General features: G+C 35.9%; 1 protein-coding gene across 3 annotated transcripts in view; it reads left to right on the top strand.

Moving 5' to 3' along the window:
• The window catches only part of CUTC (cutC copper transporter), a 35,283-nt gene extending 17,621 nt beyond the window's left edge, over positions 1-17,662 (top strand). For 2 of the 3 annotated variants that reach the window (XM_014865645.3, XM_044752740.2), the window contains exons 5-9: positions 854-889; positions 3,099-3,232; positions 9,555-9,582; positions 13,144-13,249; positions 14,037-14,547. In XM_014865645.3, the coding sequence (XP_014721131.1) occupies positions 854-889; positions 3,099-3,232; positions 9,555-9,582; positions 13,144-13,249; positions 14,037-14,151 (419 nt within the window). In that variant the 3' untranslated portion in view covers positions 14,152-14,547. Of the gene's footprint in view, positions 1-853; positions 890-3,098; positions 3,233-9,554; positions 9,583-13,143; positions 13,250-14,036; positions 14,548-15,891; positions 16,009-17,150 lie in introns of those variants that run through there. The other variant, XR_011494437.1, reaches the window with a different exon arrangement.
• Positions 17,663-22,934: the final 5,272 nt, after the last annotated feature.

Raw genomic sequence — 22,934 nt, 5'->3', positions numbered from 1 at the left:
TTTGTGTGGCATAGCCCTCCTGACTCTCCTCAGTTGCCATAGATCAGGTTCTGCTACTGTTCCTGTAGGGTTTAAGGAAAGTTTACCTTGATTCCTTTAATTACTGCGCCAAAAACTTCAAAAGCTATTTCAGTTGGTGAGGATGGGGAGATGTGGAGAGGACAGAAGCAAACTACCCATATTACTAGGCCAAAGTATTTCTTGAAGATTCTCAGAGGGGTAAGTAATAGATGTAATGCTACCCTTATAGTTGCCAGATTATATAACTTTTTTTGGTGCCTCTAAGGAGTAGATGACCTTTTTTTTTTTTAATAGATACAGTTTATTGTATGTCAATTTTACCTCAATAAAGCTGTTAAAAATAAAATAATAATACAAACACATTTTCACATATAAAAACAAGCTCTTTCACAGATGCCAACCCCACCCTTGCTCCCTGCATGTCCCTGTCCTTGTGTGTTTGTATCTCTACCTCTCTTGCTCTCCTGTTATCTCTCTCTGTCTCTCTTGTACCTTCCCTTTGTCAGCCTGTCGGCTTCTATCTCTGTGTTATATCTCTTGTCCATTTCTTGGCCTCTCTTTGTGGGTTTCTTTCTGTTTTTGTCTCTGCCTCTCATCATATCTTTTTTTCGTTGTAAATCTTTGAAGTCTGGTATGACTTTTTTTAATCAGAGATTAATGGAAACATAGGACTTTTCAATTTGGAAAGTTACTATTTCGTTGTTATTTTAGTTCACTGTCTTCACTTAGGAGAGGAAAAGTATAAAAAAGTCTGATCTAACATGGAGAATTCTGAATATAGAATCAGTGATGATCTCTTCATTCGTGTTGTTATCTGACTTTCTTTTTATAGCTATTTGCCGTCCTCTGCCAGTCACTTTCCACCGAGGTGAGTCATTTTCATTTTAGAAGATCTATTGAATGGTGTCAGTTTTCTAATTTCACCAAGTGCCACAACCTTTTTATGGAACACAATTCTATAGTGTTACAGTGTTGCCACTTGGTTTCTTTGTACTGGTCTTGGGGCTAACAGCTGTGAATTTAGAGAAACACAATTTCTAGAAAATATGAAGCCTTAGTTATGAAAAGTTGTTAAAAGTAGATGGTGGTGATAGTGGGATATAATAAAGATCTGAGAGAGTAAGATTGCCTACAAGTGCATGTACTTGTTACAGCATTCCAAGCAAGAATCCTGAGATTCATTTTTATTAGATTGCCTTAGCTCATGTGCAGCCCCCAAAAGAATAAATTACTGTGGCCAGTGAAATGAAATGTACTGCCTGGCTTAAGCCACACAAGACCATTCCTGGAGCTGGGAGTGAGGTCAGCTTTCCCAGATGAATATAAGATTCATAGGCAGAAAGGTGATGGATATCTGAGGAAGAACTGGATATTGTTAGGAAGGAGGAAAGATGAAATTGATACTGGATAGTCAGTGAACAGATGTTCACTATAGTACACAAATTTACTTTATTGATAGCTTGAATGATTTCTAAAAAGTATCTGATAATTTCATATAAAAAATACTTCCTAAGTCAGATAGTTATAATTTCTATCCACTTTTGTCAACCATTGGTAAAATGGAGGAACAGATGTCAATTTTGCCTTCAGAGGACATTGCTTTTGCACGTGAAAAGAAAGAAGTCTTCAGTCAGTTTTTTTTATTTGATGATATACTTAAATTGTTGAAAGTTTTTCTGTTCTTTTGAGTAAGCATTCAAAAATTAGGATAAGAATGGACACCAGCATTTGCAGCCATTAGAGGTAAAACATTTGTTATCCTTGTTTCTTTTTAAAATGGATAATACCGCTAGAAAACTTTTTTCTTGACTTGCTATTTAGCAATACTTCTCATAAACTAGTACAACTAAAAGAAGTTAGATTGCTTAAAAGTCAGAACCTTGAGGCTAGCCAACAAAAAAAAAATTTAAATATGAAAGTAATTTAATTAGAAAACATTTATCTGAAAAATATACAGGTTAAAATTTGAGTAATTCAAAATAAACCCATCATATAGTATATATTCTTCTATTCTTAGACTAAGATAATTATTTCAAATTCCTGTCCTTTTCCTTCAATAAGTTTAACAAAAATATTTTCATAATTTTATATTGTCCGGGGTTCCACATTTTTTCACTCACGTAGTTTGTGATAGTATGATAGTATAATCACTGATGAGAAGGTGCTGCCACCAAAAAAGGAAAATCCTGTGGTAGATTTAGCTGCCTCCATACACCAAAGGATAAAAGGAAGGAGTCTAACACCTGATCCACCATAGATTAGAACTTCCATATCATGTAGCGATGCTGAGAACCAAAGCAGTAGTTTTTCTGTTTAAGATTCCTAGTACCACTTTCCTCTCTGAGGAGGAGAGAGACCTCTTAGAAAGTAGGGTGGAATTGAAACCTCATATAGTCTGTTGTAAACAACTGTCCTTATATTATGAGCCCTGAGTATGTGGGTTAAACGGATTAGTACAAAATGTTAGTCAATAATGAGAATGTGAACCGAGGCCATTTCTAGAACTGGTGAGTGTAATGGTTCATTCTGCTAGTCCAGTTTGTCCAAAGCCTTAGAGTAGACTTTCCTAAACTTGAGTGACTCGTCTGTCACATTTACAATTTTACTATGTCTGAGTGCTACCTGTGCAAATTTATTTAATAATTTTCTTAAAATAAAATCTTAAGTAAATTTATTTTAAAAAGAAACTTTTATAACTAGTGAAAAAATGGAAACTTTTCACTTTAGTCTGCATTTAAGTAAATGTATCTATTCAAATGTATACCATCTAAAATGATCATGCATACCACCAGTGGTATGCAGACTGTGGTGTGCTGGTAAACCTGGGTCTTGGGAAAAAAAAAGCCCTGATTTGCGGAATTTGTTCATTTCTGTGGTTTAAATACTCCCACTTTATCTGTTTTCAAGCTGCCAATGGATTAACAATCATGCTTGCAAAATTCCTGACTATTTAACAATTGGCTCCTGCAAGCCAGTACAAGCTAGGTCCAGCACACCATTGTGTGTATACTACATTTTGGAAAGCACAATGTTAGAGATAATCTGTTCAAAATTCAAATCAGTTGTATTTATTTCAGCCTTTGACATGGTTCGTGACCCAATGGTAGCTCTAGAGACCCTCTTAACTTTGGGATTTGAACGAGTATTGACCAGTGGATGTGACAGTTCGGCACTAGAAGGGCTACCCCTAATAAAGCGACTCATAGATCAGGTACACACAATTTCTTTTCTTTCTTCCTAAGACTATTGTGGTTACTCCTGATATTCTGTTGTTCAGCTAGGTTGTGAAGCTAAATATTACTGACTTGGTGGTTACTCTGTAGGAAAAAGCAAGCAGGCAGTAATATATTTATATAATTCTTTTTTTTTTTCTGCTTTATTTCCCAAACCCCCCCGGTACATAGTTGTATATCTTAGTTGCAGGTCCTTCTAGTTGTGGGGTGTGGGATGCCGTCTCAATGTGGCCTGACGAGCGGTGCCATGTCCGCGCCCAGGATCCGAACCCTGGACCACCGCAGCGGGGCACGCGAACTCAACCACTCGGCCATGGAGCCGGCCCCCCTATATAATTCTTATTTCTTTTACATGGGCGTTTTTAGTTACCAAGGCTCTTAAGATCAACTTGTAGACAATGCCTAAGGATCTGATCTAATTTGGATAACCACAGCAAATTTTACCTTTTCTCTGCCATCAGCATTGCATAGTTTTAAGGCACATCTTCTCATTGTCACCCTATGAATATTCAGGGGATCCCATATAAAATTTGACAAAATTATCAGTTGGAGGTGAATTCTAAAACTAATACTATATTCTTCTCTCATCTCTCCCCATCTATTAAGATAGGAGGAAATATATTTTTCTATTTTATGATTTCCCCTGGTGAGTTAGCATCATTTGTAGAGCTTTCAGAAGATGGCTTTGTAATTGTTACTATGTCCGTGTTTTTCTGACACCAGTCCAGAGACATTCTAAGTAAGGAAGTGTGGACTTTTTGATGAGAGAGTTCTGGATTTGAAACTCAGATTTGACACTTATTTACTGTGTAATATGGAGTAGATTACCAACCTTTAAGCCTCTGTTTCCTCACATGTGGAACTGAGATAAGTTTAATACTTCCTTTATGGGGTTGCTCTGAATAAAATATGCAAGAACCTCAGCATAGCAATGACATATAATAGATCTTTATATATATTAGTTTCTTTTATTATTATTATTGCTATAATTAATAATATTATTTAGTATTCCCGTGTAGACATCTGCTTATATTCACTTTTCTATAGTCATGAAGATAATTCTCAGGAATTTCACATAAGGATGTGATGTGACTTTGTTAGTCTGGAACTTCTGATTTTGCGAATATTTCTTAAGTATATATTAGATGCAGGGCATGTGTACTATGGTGGTGACCAAGGGGCACACGTGTGTGTGTGTGTGTGTGCATCTGTGTATGTATATGTAGTCACTGCCCTTACAATCTAGTGCATAACAGACACTTTTAATAGAGTAGGCAATTTTAATAGAGTGCTATTTTAAAAAGGTACTATGGACACACATTGGAAAGGAATTAACCCCAGATTTCAGGGTTGAGGGTTGACAGTAGTAGGTTTCCCAGAAGAAAAGACATCCACATTGCAATGTCTTACTCATTTGAGGGATGATTAAGAGTCATCCATTGTAAAAGTTGGAGGAGGAGAGGGAGAGTAGGAGAATGCTCCATGTAGAAGAACTAGTATATGCAAAGCCCTGGAAACAAAGCGAGCATAACTTAAGATAGTGAAAAATGACTATAGTGTTGATTATGAAGAGAGGAATACTGTCCAGAGACTTGAAAACTATTTGAGAGTTTGTATTTTATCGTTGGTACACTGGGGAAGCCTGAAGCATTTTAAAATAGAAGAGTTGATGAATCAGTTTCTATTTCAAAATTATTACTCACTATGGAGTAGAGAATAATTGCCTTTTCAAAATATCTGTATGTGTGTAACAGAGATTTGTAGTTTAATCATTGGTTGGAAGGAAGAGCTGGGTTAAATATCCTCATACACTAATTTACTTTTTTAAAAAATAAAAATTGAAAGTGTTTAAGATGTACAACATAGTGTTTTGATATTCATCTACATAATGAAATGGTTACAGTCAAGCTCATATCCATCTACTCATGTAGTTACCTTGTGTATGTGTATGTGTGTTTGTGGTGGGAGCACTTGAAAACTACTCTCTTCGCAAATTTTCAGTATTCAATACAATACTAACTATAGTCATCGTTAGATCTCTAGACTTTCTCATCCTACATAACTGCAACTTTGTACCCTTTGACTGACATTTCCCCATTTCCTGCACCTCCTTGCTCCTGGTAACCACCGTTCTACTCTCTGCTTCTATGTATTCGATTTTTTTAGATTCCACATGTAAGTGAGGTCACGCTAACTTTACTTCTTGAAGAAGTTACTTAGCAGTATAATACACTGGGTAAAGTGTAGGCTTTGGGATTAGAAAGGTCTGTGTTTAAATCCTGGCTTTGCCATTTATTAACAATGACCTTGTGCAATTTACCTAACCATCCTAAATTTTAGTTTCTTCGCCTATAAAGTTAGCATAATAACAGTCCCTACCTCCTAGAGTAGTTGTGGATTACTTCAGATGAGAGCACAAAGTCTGAAACTTAGCAAGTGCTTTATATTGTTAAATCACTTGGATAGCCTTGGGTAACATATAGTTGTTGGAAGGCCAAAAAAAAAAAAAGTGATAGAATTAATCTGTTTAAAAATATCATTTGTCCATGTTTTAGAAAGCTTTCACTTGGAAGAAACAGTTAAACGTGACTTTTTTCCTCCTAAAGTCATTTCAGCTTTCTAGACAGTAAATATTTTATTTTATAGTTACTTTGCTTTAGTACGTTTGAGAATACTGAACAACTTTGTCCACTTATTTTCTGTAACAATTATTGAATTTTATGAAATAGCCCCCTCCCCCTTTTACTATTTCATTACCTTGCTTAATTTTTTTTCATTGTACTTATTACTACCTGAAATTTTGTTATATAAATGTTTCTGTTGTTTGTCTTCCTTGAACATGTAAGCTCCATGAGAGTATGAACTTTTTCCTGTTTACCATGTCAGGGAGAAAAAATTTTTTCTTCACTCTCTTACGTTCAGTATTTGAGGGCCTGTGAATTAAACTGACAAAAGATAGATTAACAAGAAAAAAACCATTTTAACCACGTATGTATGTATGGGAGCTCACAAAGAAATGTGACTCAAAGATGTGCTTAGAATTTGGGGCTTATATACTATCTTACTAGGTGAAGAGGAGGAGGGAAAAGGGCACTTAGGAACTTAAGGAAGGAGAAAGGGCATTTATGGGAAAACAAATGACTTTTTGGAAAGATAAATGGACCCTTAGGAGACTAACTGGGAGATATGATAGTTTTATGACAATGTCTGTTTGGGTGTGGTGCTCATCATGATTTGCTCCCTGGAAGGGAATTTGTGAAAATTGAGTTCTTGTTTAGTTCTTTTGGGAGGCTGTGCTTTTAGGCAGAGGAGGAATTTCAGGAACTCAGATAGCTTCAGCTCAAAATAAGTTTTATGCCACAGTGGCATATTCTGGACCTCTTCAACTACAGTATTCCCCATACCTAGAATAGTGCCTAGTACCTGATAGGCACTTAATAAATATTTGTTGGATGGATGGAGGGGTGAGTAAAGTGACATTTGATAAATGCTTTCATGATAGATCAATTTGATCAGGGTTAAAAAAAATTGTTCAGTAGGGAGTTCTCAAAAAAATCTACAAAATGTCAGTCTATGGATTTTCACAGAATATATACGTATAATCTTTTTGCTAACTTTGGAGCTACCTTTCCAAAATGGCATATAACTCAACTGTCATGAAAAATTGTGACTTTTCATTGACAAATGTGCCATAAGTTAGGGTTTGAGGTCACTTTTGATCATTTTACTGAATCTCTGTTACTTAAAAACTAGTCTGGGGACTCTAATTTTACTCAGGATAGAGCACAATTTGTTGTTGACTCATACTTTATGAAAGAGGGTTTTTTTTTACATCTTGATATTAATATGTGACTTACCCAATTTTGTAGCAATCTATCATTTTTTCTATGATCACTCCATTCAGGTCATTTATTGGTCTCTTTTTCCCTTTTTGTACCAGCATATTGTTTCTTAGCCCTACTACCTTTTTTTTTTTTTGAGGAAGATTAGCCCTGAGCTAACATCCACTACCAATCCTCCTCTTTTTTGCTAAGGAAGATTGGCCCTGAGCTAACGTCTGTGCCCATCTTCCTCTATTTTATTTGTGGGATGCCTGCCACAGCATGGCTTGATAAGCGGTGTGTAGGTCCGCACCCGGGATCTGAAAGGGCAAACCCCAGGCTGCCAAAGTGGAGCGTGTGAACTTAACCACTGTGCCACCAGGCCCCACCCCAACTTCTTTTTAACTAAAAAAATTTGGCATCTTTTTCATTGGTGGCTTCTACAATATATCTAGCTCTTTGGAACTGCTTTAAGGTTTGTTGCTATTGCATAACGACCTTAAAAAATCATATTGAATCCTCATCTTAACTTTACACTGATAGTTACTTAGAGCTCATTAAAATATCTGTAACTTGTCTTAAAAGTAAGGAGAATGATTGTTTCTCCCTCTACTCATGACCATCTGTATTCTCTTCCCTACTGTTACTACCTTCACTTTTCACTGCTTTCATGCTATTGCTGCTTTTGAGACTTTCTGCTTGTCTTCCCTTCTTTGCATTTATTTCTGGTGTTAGCCAATTTTTGCTTTATTCCCTTCTTTTGATTTCTGTTCTCTTCTGTCCTCTGTATCCTCCTCTTTCTTTACTCTTCTGCCCTTCTTCTCACACTGGGCATGATACCTCTGTTTCTCTTCTCCTCATTTTCTCCTCCCCACACTAAGCCAATCTTTCAGTTTTCTCATTTGTCCTAACTGGATATGATGCAGAATTAAGTATTTTTTCAACATTAATTATATTTATTAAATATATTAATTGAATGTGTTTCATGTTTTTATGTAAAAAGAAGCTAAGTTATGTGTGGTTCTTCGTTGAATCTTTCCTGTTGTTTAGTAGTGCTCAACAGAAATAAGATTGTCTACCCAGCCCTGAGTTGAGTAGAATGTAGGCTGAGTGCATATATAGGCTGAAAAGTTGAGACAAATGACTTGGAATTATGTTGGGTGGCAAAATCGGCTGATCCAGTATTGAAAAGTCATCTCAGGGAGGCCAGCCCATGGCCTAGTGGTTAAGTTTGGTGCACTCTGCTTTGGTGGCCCAGGTTTGGTTCCTGTGCACGGACCTACACAACTTGTTGTGGCCATGCTGAGGTGGCAACCCACACATGAAATAGAGGAAGACTGGCACAGACGTTAGCTCAGGGAGGATCTTCCTCAAGCAAAAAGAGGAAAATTGGCAACAGGTGTTAGCTCAGGGCGAATCTTCCCCAGCAAAAAACAAAAAACAAAAACTCGTCTCAGGGAATCCACATGTGAAAAAATTCAATTACTTATAATTTAAATGATTTTATCCTGCAGATTAGTGAGCTTAACATAATATGTAATTTTTATTCTGTCACTGTTACCTACCTGCTACTGGTAGTTCCACTAAGTATGTATTTGTAATAGAGTGGTTTCCTTTTGACTTTCAGTGATACTGAGTATATCACCAAAATTTATTTAGGAAATGTGATGAAAATTGGAATAAAAGTAAGGAAATTTTAATACCTATCTTCCAGAATTATCAGAAATTAAATTAATTCGTATAATTTGGTTTTATTACTTTTTTTTCTTTCTGCTTTTTCTCCCCAGATCCCCCTGGTACATAGTTGTATACTTTAGTTGTGGGTCCTTCTAGCTGTAACATGTGGGATACCACCATAGCATGGCCTGACAAGCGGTGCCATGTCCGTGCCCAGGATCTGAACCAGCGAAACCCTGGGCCGCTGCAGTGGAGTGCACGAACTTAACCACTTTGCCACAGGGCTGGCCCCTGGTTTTATTACTTAAAACCCACTTAAATGAACCTATGGTTTTGTTTAATTGGTATAATAAGCTAGGGAATTTTTTGAGGGTACAGAATTTGAGTATCTAGTAATTTACAATTATGCTATGCTCTTTGTTTTCTGCTGAAATCTTGTTTAAATTCAACTACTTTCCCATTGCATATGAAGAACTCAGAATTAGTGCTATTTTTCAGTAATGGCTTTTCTTAAGGTGGTGTGATTTTTCAGTATTTATATTATATTCTTCTATTCTTTGTGTTCATAATAGTACAAGTCTTTAAAACAATACAGTAAAATAACCTTCTCGATAGAAAGAGTTTTTATGCTGAACATCTTTTTTACCCAAGATCTCAAAGAAATAGAAAAGATCTATTGAAAATTAGACACTAGTAGTAATTTTAGAAATTTAATATACTTATGTTTCTGTTCTCAGTGCCTTATTATCCCATTTAAGAGAAAGATATTAAAATTTACTTATTTATTTTTTTCTTTTTTCAGGCAAAAAGCAGGATTGTGGTAATGCCAGGTATTTATTTATCTATCCATTCACTAGTGTGACACTGAACTGTAGTGGAGGAAGAGCAAAGAAGGCAGGACAATATGGGAGAAAGTATTAGTAAAGGATGTTCAAAAAAAAGAATATATAATTTGATTAAAATGTTTAAGTTTGAGAGATCTGTGCTGGAATTTAAAGTTTTAGATAAGGGGGAGAACATTCTAGCAGAGATTACTCAGAGAGGAGCAAATAAGGAAGTAGATTGGGACTGGGGTTTCTCCATGTTTGCTCTCCCATAGTACAGAATTTTGTAAATGTGGATGTTCATCTCTGGTGAGGCACACCACGTTCGATGCTGCTGCTACACTGTGTTAGGGCCAAATGTCCTAGTTGCTAATAAAGTGTAAGCACATGTTTAGGTAATATCCCTGGATAATATAATACTCGCTCAGTTCCTGAAAATCTGATCACCAAATTCTTCCTTGTAGCCAGAACAGTTGGCTCATATGCTCCTGATGATAACCATAAGAACAATTAAGTACATAATTGCTCATTAGAAATGAACACTTTTTAAAGAATTAGATAAGGCGACCGAGAATCAGAATGACACAAATATAAAGACAATCTTTGTTTTTTTATTATTAAATTTCTCAAACATATCAAAAAGTAGAAAATAGCATAATGAATACTCACTCATTCTTTAGATTTAAAATTTTGCCACATTTGTCTCATCTTTTTTTATCCGGAAGTATTTTAAAATTAAATTAAAGCCATCAGGACATAAAGCCATCATATCTTTATGTTATCCCTAAAAAAATAAGGGCATTCTACTGTAACCACAATACTATTATCACATCTATCAAAATAAACATTAATTCTCTAATACCATTTTTTTTAAAGATTGGCACCTGAGCTAACAACTATTGCTGATCTTCTTTTTTTCCCCCTCCTTTTTTTCTCCAAATTCCCCCAGTACATAGTTGTATATTTTAGTTGTAGGTTCTTCTAGTTGTTCTATGTGGGATGCCGCCTCAGCATGGCCTGATGAGTGGTGCCATGTCTGCACCCAGGATCCGAACTGGCGAAATCCTGGGCCACCGAAGCGGAGCCCTTGAACTTAACCACTCGGCCCCGGGGCCAGCCCCTCTAATACCATTTAATACTCAGTCAGTATTCTCTCTGGTTGTCCCCAGAATGTTTTTTATAGCTGATATGTTCAAATCAGTATCCAATCAAGGAGCAAGTATTACACTTGATTGTTATCTTAGTATCTTTTAATATAGAAGGTTTCCTTTTCTTTTTCTACTTTTTAAAAAAATGACATTTAAAATAAGTTTGGGCCACTTATCCTATAAAGTGTCCTACTTTCTGGTTCATCAGATTGTTTCCTTTTGGTATTCTTTAGCTTGCATTTCCTAGCCTCTGTATTTCCTATAAACTAGTAGTTAGAACGTAAGGCTTGTTTAGATTCTGGTTAAATATTTTTAGTAAGAACTTCCTGAGTGATTCTGTATACTTCATATTACATCACATCAGAAGGCATACAATGTCTGATTGTCTCACCACCAGTGATGCCAAAACTGACCAGGGGTCAAAATGATAATAGCCAGATAAAGGCCAACTTTTAAAAAGAGGCTAGGTAAATCAAAATATAATGATGTACTCATGAAATTTAGGTATTGGTATAAGCCAATGTTACCACAATTAAAAAAAAAAGAGGCCAGATAGAGGGATAGTGTCAGAAATTTAGGAAAGCTTTGACCTGTAGCGAATCCCTGAAACATAAACAGTTAGAAAGTGTGTGTTATCTGTCAAATTGAGACCCTTTATAGATTACTCAGAGAGTGTTAAAGAGACTTAACTGAGTGATGCATTTTCATTTAAGACTAAACATATTTAATCTTGACGACTTAGTCGTTAATATTAAGGTTGTCTTTGCTTAATATGTAGTTTTTAAGTTATCTGCTATGTGCAAGGCATTACTTGGGATGCAGTTACACAAGAAACTACTTCCTCAGAAAGCTTACAGTCTTAGGTAAGAAGATGGTATATACAAAAATATTTGTGATTATTTAACAAACCTTACCAAGCAAATGCTAATTATATGCCAGGTTCTATGGTAGATGTGAAAACACAGAAATGAATATGAAGTGGTCTTTCTACTTGAGGAGATCACAGAATAGATCTATAGACAAATTATTAAAATTTCATGTAAATAAGTACCAGCAGGTAGGTAAGTCAGCCTGAAGGCCTAATGAGTATTCATCGTTGGGAAATATAAAGATAAATAGAATATAGTAGTTTCCTTTTGAGGACTTTCATAATGAAGCTTATAACATATTTAGGCTCCAGTTTCCTCATCTGTAAAAAAGAGGATATTGAACTAGTTGTTTATTCAGGTCCCTACCGTAAAAGATATGTAGTCTGTGTTTGGAAGATGTATTACTTATGTCCTAAAGTTGCTGAGAACTAAGCAACAGGTGTTTTAGTGGCCAGATATTTTGTTATTTGTTAGAAGGAAATAAGATATTTGTATTTTAATCCTTACAACAAGCTCATGAGGTAGGCATGTCCTTCTTTGGTCAAAAAAGTTGAGGCTCAGTGAATTTAAGTAATTTATCTAAGATCACATAGCTGTGAAGAGCTACAGTAGTGAAACCAGGATTCCAATCTAAATCTGACTTCTCAGTCTGTGTTCTTTCTACTTCTTAGGGCTCAGTGATGTTAGTGTACCACTAAGAAAAAAACACCAAGTTAATGAGTCTAAAAGAGTGTGTAAAGTCAAGTTACTTCAGCAACTTGAATAGCTTGAGATAGAAAGTACATATTTTATCAGTCAATACAAACTGTTTATTGAATATGTCTTGTATACTAGCAGAGAATGATATAAAGATGAATAAACTAATTTTATATTTATAATCTGATATCAGTTCAGAATATGATTCTTTATATACAAATATTTAAGTGATTTTTCCTCAAATGAGTCATTGTGAAGTTCTTGATTGTGCAGTTTTAATAAAGTAGAATTGGATTCTTCTGTGAAATGAAAAAAATTGATATTATTATGAATAAACTGTATAACACCTTGCGTTTTCCCCATTTCCCATGAAGTCCATGTACTCATTGAATCCTGGGCCAGAGAGAGAACCTAGCAGGTTCTGTCCTTCAGATACATCTCTGAGGCTGTGCTTTTGGAGCTTCTACCTCAAGCCTTTCCTTATCTTTCATTTTAATTTGATTTTGTTTTAATTGAGGGGGAGCAGGGCTAGAGCACTCAATGATTTTCCTTGCCCTAGAGTAATCTTTTCAGATTTAAAGTCAGTAATATATAGCATTGTTATATAAAACAATGGACATAAAAGATTCCATAATATAGGTTCTATGACCTTATCCTTTGTTCTTCAGAGTCTGTAGTCTTGTCTTTCATCATTCTTTTCTAGTCTCATTATAGCTTAGTAGGGAGAGAGTAATTCTTGAATCAATGAGAAATTTCAGTGTGGGGATTCTAGGTAAAGTAAACAGTCGTCATTATTCATTAAATTTTATTCAAAAACCTATTCAACTTAATGTATTACTTATTCTTTCCAACAGGGGGTGGCATAACAGAAAGAAATCTACAAAGGATCCTTGAGGGTTCAGGGGCTACAGAATTCCACTGTTCTGCTCGGTCTGCTAGAGATTCAGGAATGAAGTTTCGGTAAAAATGTATTCTTTGACTCATACAAAAAAGGAGGAGATTAATCTTTACTTCCCCAACAGGAAAACCGTTGTCGATTGCTTGATTAATGAATGGAATATTGTGATTAATATGTCAATATTTTAGTCATTTTTGCAGTTTTTCAACTGCAAAATGGTTCTTATTCTGCCTTAAGCAGGATCTTCTGAACATAGGTGAATCTTTATATCCTTAGGGCGTTGCTGAACTTAGACCAATTAGTAATAAACTCTAATTCAGCAGCTAATGTTCAAATGAGTCAGATTTGTATATGTGCCCATTCACCTGTGATTTCCTTTCGCAAAGTTAATAACTATGGTGTAAGGAGGGAAGAGTCATAGTCATTTTTATTTCTCTACCTTTGATCCTTATAGTCAGTCTTCCCTCACCTTTGCACTGTATTTTCAGTTATTTTGAAATTATAGCACCATTAAGGAATTGAAACTATTATGTGTTTTTTGTTATACTTGAAAGGACTCCTATAATTTAGTAGTTATTTCTATTTATAAGTTGGAAAAAATGAAGTGTAAAAGAAACAAGACCCTTAGAACCTACATTTCCAGGTATAAAATCAAGTGTACTATCTGGAAGATTCAGCTACTAGATGTTTCAAGTGATTAATTAATAAAAATTATGAAATATGACAGTCCAGGGTCCTTGACCTACCCTTGTTCTTGAGCCATGAAATAGCCTGTAAAATGAAGTGCCAGTAGGAGGGCTCATTTAACAACTTATATAATTATCTGTTCCTTTATTATTTCTATTGCAGAAATTCCTGTGTTGCCATGGGAGCCTCTCTTTCTAGCTCAGAATATTCTCTAAAGGTAACAGATGTGACCCAAGTAAGGACTTTGAATGCTATTGCAAAGAATATTCTGGTTTAGCCAGACCTCTGAGAGACATGGATATCACAGGTAAAGGTAGAAGAGTAGTCTACAATTCTCTATGACACAGCTTTAACTTACTTCTCTGGCAAGGACAGTCACAATCTTTGTCTTAAGTCTCACATGGCCATGGAGAATGTTTCCAAGAAGAAAAAGAACTTGAAACAGAGCTACAGTCACTTCCTTTGCTTAATCTTGCCAGCCATCTCTCCATCATCATGGTTAAATCTGGTCTATGTGTCTTCCACAGATAGAGGCTTACTCTGTTTTCAGTGGAATTAGTTGATGAACTGGGAAAATTCAACTGCAAGGTATGAATTCACATGTGACTTCATGGTCAATTCAATAGCAGTATTTTGCTTTTTCATTTGTAAAATAAAAATTTCCATTCTATTATGGTAGAGTCTCTTATTCTTACCCTGAATGCAGTCTATAGCCAAGTAGGAATAGGAAGATTTTTTTTTTCTTTCATTTTTCTTTTTTTGTTGTGTACTCTTTTTCTTTTATTGCCCTGGACAAGATACTAAGGATATAGAGTAAAATAGTACAGCATAAAAATTCCTAGACTTGGGAAGCAGATTATAATTGTTCCCAGACTTATAAAGGCAGAAGTGATCTCTTGTGTTCACCAGGTTACTTCTACCTCTGTTCCCAGATAGAGAAATGGCTTAACCATAAGGTTCATCTGAAAATTTACAAAGACCTATAGTAAGAATTGGGAAGGTTAGGGAAGTTATTTCTTTCAACTGAGGCCACAGATAGGGAGAATGGATTTTAGTGATGAAAGATGCTTTTCCTATGAGCAGGTCCCAGACGGTGAAGTTCTAGGTTCCTCTGTCACTTTCATATTTATGATCTCATTTTATACAGACACCACTCTAGTAATAGAACTTTTGTTTCTGTATTAGGAGAGTAACAGAAGCACAATATAAAGAGCTTGCCTTTGGTCAGGAAGCTAGTTAATGGAGCCTGAATGAATAGCATGCACAGATTTGGGTACTAATGAACATATATACCAAGAAAGAGCCTTGCCTTTATTTTAATGCATCCCTTCCCTCAACTTTAAATCTTAGCTTTTTTCTTCACTTTTTAAAGTACAATTTCAGTGTAGAATATTTGCCAGGTAATTTATGAGAAATGAGAGTCAAACTATTTAAAAACCAACAATAACCCCAGTGGTTTATTTTCTTGCTTGTTCAGACTATTACTAACAATGATAACTTTCAAAAAGATGGTTTTCATTATTGGCTTTGGAATATAGATACAGATATGTAAGAATCACATACACATGTACACATAATCTTAATATTTTGGCCTAACTCTCTCCTGTGCTTGGGCTTCATTGTATGATCCTCCAAAGACAAGAGGAGGATATTTTATCATCTCTATTTTATTTAAACAAATTAAATAGGGATCTGAGAGTTGGTATGAATTGCTCAAAGTTTAACAACAAATTACTGTTGTTTATGAGACTTGAATGCTAGGCTACCAACCTCCAAGTCTTCTGCTTTAAGATGCTTCTGGCATGTGGATGTCATAGAGAGAGCAAAATTCCTGGGCAAATCAGACACAACTGGAATCGTATGCTGGCTTTCAGTTTGAGTTAAATTAATTTCTTGAACTTAATTCCCTTGTTTATAAATCAGGAATAATAACTGAACCATGGTTTCTGGTTAAATGATATAGTAAACCACCAAGTACATAATAAGCACCCATTAAATGTTAGTTCTTTTCTTCTAGGTTAGCTTTCTAGTCTCAGTCTTTGATAGTTTAAAAGTCCAACCCAGGAAGCCAGGCATTGATTATTGAAGCCAACACTTTGTGCTCTCCACTATGTGAATATAAAAGAAGCATAAGGTAATCCCTACTTTGATTTTATTTTTCTATGCTTTAGTCCTGTTTTAAAGTATTTACTCATTATTTCATGTGTATAAGTTTCTTCTAACAATATTAGAAGTATTTTTAGGTTAGGGGACCACATCTTGATATTTTTATATTTCTCCTTACACCCATCAAACTGTATACTCATGGTATCGATTACTTTGCTAGTGGAAAAAGAACACTGAATTGGACCAGTAGGTCCTGACTCTATCACTGACTTTGGTAACTATACTGGGTATTTTGTTTGCCCTTTCAGATCGACTCTTCATTTTGTTCTATAAACCAAATCCAGCAACATAAGAGAGATTATACACTATGATCAAGTAGAATTTATGCGAGGAATGCAAGGCTGGTTTAGCGTCCAAAAATAAATCAATGTAATATACCATATTGATAAAATAAAGCATAAAAATCACATGATCCTCTCAACACAGAAAAAGCATTTGACAAAAATCTAACACCCTTTATAAAAACACTCAGCAAACTTGGAATAGAAAGGAGCTCCCTCAACCTGATAAAGAGCGTCTACAATAAAACAAAACACACAGCTTACATCATACTTGATACTTTCTCACTAAGATCAGGAACAAGACAAGATTTACACTCTTACCAATTCTAGTCAACTTTGTACTGGAGGTTCTAGCCAGGGCAATTAGGTAAGAAAAAGAAATAAAAATCATCCAGATTGGAAAAGAAGAAATAAAATGCTATTTGCAGTTGACATGACTTGTATATAGAAAATTCTAAGGAATCCACAAAAAAAACTAAAGTTCAGCAAAGTTGTAGGATATAAAATCAACATGCAAAATCGACTGCAGTGCTATCACTAGCAAGTAACAATCCTTAAATGAGTTAAAAAAACAATTCCATTGATAATAGCAACAAAAAGGTTAAAATGCTAAGGAATGAATTTAACCAAAGAAGTGCAAGACTGTACACTGAAAACTGCAAAGCATTGTTGAAAGAAATTTAAAAAGACCTAACAATAAATACATAAATAAAAAGACATCTCAGGTTCATAGATTGGAAGACTTAATATTATTAAGATAGCAGTATTCTCCAATTGGTCTACAGATTCAATGCAATCACTATCAAAATCCCAATTGTCTTTTTTGCAGAAATTGACAAGATGACCCTAAAGTTCATCTGGAAATGCAAGGGACCCAGAATAGCCAAACAATCTTGAAAAAGAACAAAGTTGGAGGACTCACATTTCTCGATTTCAAAACATAGTAGAAAACTACAGTAATCAAGACAATGTGGTATTGGCATAAAGGTGAATATATAGCAATATATTCAGTTGCATATAAATATATGTGCAATTCTCAGTGCAATAGAATTGAGAGTCCAGAAATAAACCCTTATATTATAGTCAATTGATTCTTGAAAGGGTGCCAAGATAATTCACTGGGAAAAGAACAGTTTTTAAACAAATGGTGCTGGTCAACTGGATATCCACATGCAAAAGAATGAAGTTGGACCTTGCCTCACATCATGTACAAAAATTAACTCAAATGGATCATAGACCTAAATAAAAGCTAAAAGATAAAACTCTTAGAAGAAAATAGGAGTAAATCTTTGTAACCGTGGGTTAGGCAAAGCCTTAGATATGACACCAAAAGCACAAGTGACAAAAGAAAAAATGGGTAAATTGGACTTCGTCAAAATTAAAAACCTATGCTCAAAGGATAAGATCAAGACAGTGAAAAGACAACCCACAGAATAGGAGGAAATATTTGCAAATCATATGTCTGATTCATGGGCTCATATCCAGCCTGTATAAAGAATACTTAGAGCTCAGCAATAAAAAGACAACCTAGTTTTAAAATGGGCAAAGGATTTGAGTAGACATTTCTCTGAAGAAGGTAGACAGTTGGCCAAGAAGCATATGAAAAAGTGCTCAACATCATTAATCATTAGGGAAATGCAAATCAAAACCCCACTGAGATAACCATTTCATACCCACTAAGATGGCTATAACCCAAAAGGCTGACACTACCAAGTGTTGACAAGGATGTGGCACAACCAAAACTTTCATATACTGCTAGTGGGAATGTAAAACAGTGGAGCTGCTTTGTAAAATAGCCTGGGAATTTCTCAAATGTTAAACATAGAGTTGCTATGTGACCCAGCAGTTCCACTCCTAGGTATATACCCTAAAGAACGGAAAACATATGTCCACACAAAAACTTGTACACCGATGTTTGTAGCAACATTATTCATCTTTTAGAATTAGAGAATAACCATTTTGCAGCCCCTAATGAAATAAATCAGTCAAAGATCATTAATGCTAAAACCATTTGGTAAAAAGTAGATTGGAAGCTAAGTATCCACATGGTGCCAAAGTATCATCTTGTAGATTATTTGCTAGTCATTAATGTAGAAATTTGATGTTAAAATGCAGCTATCTGGTTGTTACCACCTCAACCCAGTAATCAAATTTAATATTACTAGCAGTGGAAGCGTATACTGCTGAAGGAAAGGATTTGAGGGGGAAGAGATCAGCCAGAGGCTGTAACCTGTGTTAGGAAACCAGTTTAGAGGTTGTTAATGTGTCTCAAGGAAGAGCTAAGAGTTGAACCACCTGGAAAGCTGCTGTAACAAAGTGTGATGGTTAGCTATGGATCAAGCAAGAGTGAACTGCAAACAACACCAGCTCATAGGGTGACCAACCATCGCAGTTTGCCTGAAACTTCCAATTTTAGCATTGAAAGTCCCGTATCCTAGGAAATTCCTGAGTTGCCTGGTAAACTGGGAAAGTTTGGTCATCCTACCAGCTCAGTAAAATTGGCTTTGCCTCTTTTCCCCTGGTCCTCACCTCCTTGCCCTAATCCTGGAATTGGGGGTGTGGGGAGGGGAATATATTGAGTAACAAGGAAAAATGATAAAAGGGATGACATTTCCCTCACCAGTGGTAGCTGCTCCCTGAGCTAAGAAAGGAGGGGGGCTTTAAATGGATGTGAGTTTCTTTTGTGGATGATAAAAATGTTCGAAAATTGATTATAGTGATGGTTGCACAACTCTGAATATGCTAAAAATCATTGGATTGTACACTTTAAGTGGGTGAATTGTATGTGATTTATATCTCAATAAAGCTGTTTTTTAAAAAAAATGCATGTGAGAGAGTTTTAAATTAGATTAGATCAGCCTGGACCTTTTAATACCTAAAAGAGGCCCAAAGGCTATAGGATCTGCTTGAGATGTGCTCAAGGGCAAGGAATGGGGTTTGATGTAGCATGGTTGAACACAATGGTGGAAGCAAAATATTTTTTCTTATTTGTTTTCTATTTGGTTTACATCTCTCAGTGAGTTGGCTATACTAGTTTCTTTTTTTTTTATTGAGTTAATGATAGGTTGCAATCTTGTGAAATTTCATTTGTACATTAATGTTTGTCATTCGTGTTGTAGGTGCACCACTTCACCCTTTGTGCCCACCCCCCACCCCACCTTTCCCCTGGTATCCACTAAATTGTTCTTAGTCCACATTTTTAAATTCCTCATATGAGTGGAGTCATACACAGATTATCCTGCTCTAGCTGGCTTATTTCACTTAACATAATTCTCTCAAGGTCCATCCATGTTATTGCAAATGGAATGATTTTGTTCTGTTTTGCAGCTGAGTAGTATTCCATTGTATATATGTACCACATCTTCTTTATCCATTCGTCTGTTGCTGGACACTTAGGTTGCTTCCACGTCTTGGCTATTGTAAACAGTGCTGCAATAAACATTGGGGTGCATAGGACTTTTGGGATTGCTGACGTCAAGCTCTTTGGATAAATACCCAGTAGTGGGATGGCTGGATCATATGGTAGTTCTATTTTTAATTTTTTGAGGAATCTCCATACTGTTTTCCATAGTGGCTGCACCAGTTTGCATTCCCACCAGCAGGGTATGAGGGTTCCTTTTTCTCCACAACCTCTCCAACATTTGTTACTATTAGTTTTAGATATTTTTGTCATTCTAACGGGTGTAAGGTGATATCTTAGTGTAGTTTTGATTTGCATTTCCCTGATGATCAGCGATGATGAGCATCTTTTCATGTGCCTATTGGCCATCCGTATATCTTCTTTGGAGAAATGTCTGTTCATGTCTCCAGCCCAATTTTTGATCGGGTTGATTTTTTGTTGTTGAGTTGCGAGAGTTCTTTATATATTATGGATATTAAGCCTTTGTCAGATATATGACTTGCAAATATTTTTTCCCAGTTAGTGGGTTGTTTTTTTGTTTCAATCCTGTTTTCATTTGCCTTGAAGAAGCTCATTAGTCTGATGAAGTCCCATTTGTTTATTCTTTCTATTGTTTCCCTTCTTTGAGAAGGCATGGTGTCCAAAAAGATCCTTTTAATACTGATGTCAAAGAGTATACTGCCTAAGTTTTCTTCTAGAAGCCTTATGGTTTCAGGTCTCACCTTTAGGTCTTTGATCCATTTTGAGTTTATTTTGGTGAATGGTGAAAAAGAATGGTCAATTTTCATTCTTTTACATGTGGTATGCCATGCTATCATTTTCATTTGTTTCCAGGTATTTTTTGATTTCTTCTTTAATTTCTTCAATGATCCACTGCTTGTTCAGTAGTGTGTTGTTTAGTCTCCACATCTTTGTGCCTTTCTCAGCTTTTTTCTTGTAATTAATTTCTAGCCTTATAGCATATGATTGGAGAAGATGCTTGTTACTATTTCAATTTTTTTAAATTTGTAGAGGCTTGCCTTGTTTCCCAACATATGGTCTATCCTTGAGAATGTTCCATGTGCACTTGAGAAGAATATGTATTCAGCTCTTTCAGGGTGAAGTGATCTATATATGTCTATTAAGTCCAATTGTTTTAGTTTTTCATTTAGCTCCACTATTTCCTTGTTGATTTTCTGCCTGGATGATCTGTCAATTGATGTGAGTGGGGTGTTGAGGTCCCCTACTATTACTGTGTTGTTTTTAACATCTTCCTTTAGGTCTGTTAATAGTTGCTTTATGAATCTTGGTGCTCCTGTGTTGGGTGCATAGATATTTATAAGCGTTATTTCTTCTTGATGAAGTGTCCCTTTGATCATTATATATTGTCCCTCTGTGTCTCTCTTTACCTGTCTTATTTTGAAATCCACTTTGTCTGATATAAGAAATGCAACACCTGCCTTTTTTTTCTTGCTATTTGCTTGAAGTATTGTCCTCCACCCCTTCACGCTGAGTCTGTGTTTGTCCTTGGGGCTGAGGTGTGTTTCTTGGAGGCAACAAATTGTTGGATCTTGTTCTTTAATCCATTTTGCCACTCTGTGTCTTTTTATTGGAGAGTTCAATCCGTTTACATTGAGAGTGATTATTGATGCATGTGGACTTGATGCTGTCAATCTGTCACTCATTATCTTGTTTTCCTGTGTTTCTTTTCCTGTGTGCTTTAGCCTACCCATTTAATACTGCAATTTCTTATGCTGGGTCTCTTAGATTTTTCCTTATTTATGATTTGTGACTCTGTTCTGTATTTTATTTTAGTGTCTACCCTGAAGTTTGTATTTAGAATCTCGTGTATAATATAGTCTATTCTCTGGTGGTCTCTTACTTACTTGGCCAATACTGATTTAGACCCTTTGCTCTTCCCCTCCTAAATAATTATTTTCATTTATTATTCCAACTCGTGTTATGAATTTGTAGTTAGAGTGATAAGATCATCGTTGCTTTGGTAGTTTCCTTACCTTTACCCTAATGCTATAGTTGAATATTTGCTGTCTTGTTCTGGTTCTATCCATCGGTCTCCCTAGTCTGTGGATTGTGACCCCTTTCTCCCTTTTTTGTTTTTTCAGGTATGAGAGCCTTCTTAAGGATTTCTTGTAATGGAGGGCTTTTAGTTACAAATTCCCTTAACTTTTGTTTGGAAAAGATTTAATTTCTCCCTCATATCTGAAGGAAATTCTTGCTGGATAGAGTATTCTTGGCTGAAGATTTTTATCTTTTAAAGCTTTGAATATGTCATTCCGTTCTCTCCTAGCTTGTAAGGTTTTGGTAGAGAAATCCGCTGAAAGTCTGATAGGGGCTCCCTTATAGGTTATTCTCTTCTTTTTTCTTACTTCCCTGAGTATTCTTTCTTTATCTTTCCTTCTTGCCAGTTGTACTACTATGTGTCTTGCAGTAGGTCTTTTTACATTGACAAGTCTAGGAGATCTGAAAGCTTCCTCTACACACATTTCCCCGTCAATCCCTAGATTTGGGAAGTTCTCTTCAATAATTTCATTAAGCACACTTTCTGCTCCATTTTCCTTTTCCACGTTCTCGGGAATTCCTGTGATCCTTAAATTCTTGCTCCTCATTGAATCCACTATCTTGCGGAGATTTTCCTCTTTTTTTTTAATTCTTAGTTCTCTTTCTTCCTCTGTCTGGAGCCATTCAGCCTGTCTTTCTTCAATTATGTTAATTTTCTCTTCTGTGTTGTCTACATGGACATTCAGGGAATCCATATTCTGTTTTATCTGGTCCATTGTGTTTTTCATCTCTAGTAATTCTGTTTGAGTCTTCTTTATGATTTCAATCTCTTTTGTGAAGTAACTCCAGAGCTCATTGGCTTGTTTCTCTTTCTCTCTACCTCATTGAGTTTTTTTATTATAGCTGCTCTGAACTCATTATCACTTAGTTTACCTAATTCCAAGTCCTCAGGACTTAATTCTATGTTTTTATTGTTTTCCTTCTGGTCTGGGGCTTTTATAAATTGCTGGATGGTAGAGGAGCAGTTTTTTCGCATGGTGGTAGAATTCAGTTGCACTTACAGCCTGTTGCCACTAGATGGGGGTCGAGAGCTGCGTGTTATGAGCTCTCTGCCTTCGGGCAAGATGGCGGCGCCCAGTAGCTTTGCCAAGGGAGGGGCTGCTATTCTCCCGGGCCCATCTGGATTCAGATCAGTTCTGTTCTCTGGTCTCCCGA

This window comes from Equus asinus, chromosome 2, assembly GCF_041296235.1.
Source record: "Equus asinus isolate D_3611 breed Donkey chromosome 2, EquAss-T2T_v2, whole genome shotgun sequence".
Lineage (NCBI taxonomy): Eukaryota > Metazoa > Chordata > Mammalia > Perissodactyla > Equidae > Equus > Equus asinus.
Note: the sequence above shows the minus strand (reverse complement) of the source record. Positions and strands in the feature narration are given on the sequence as shown.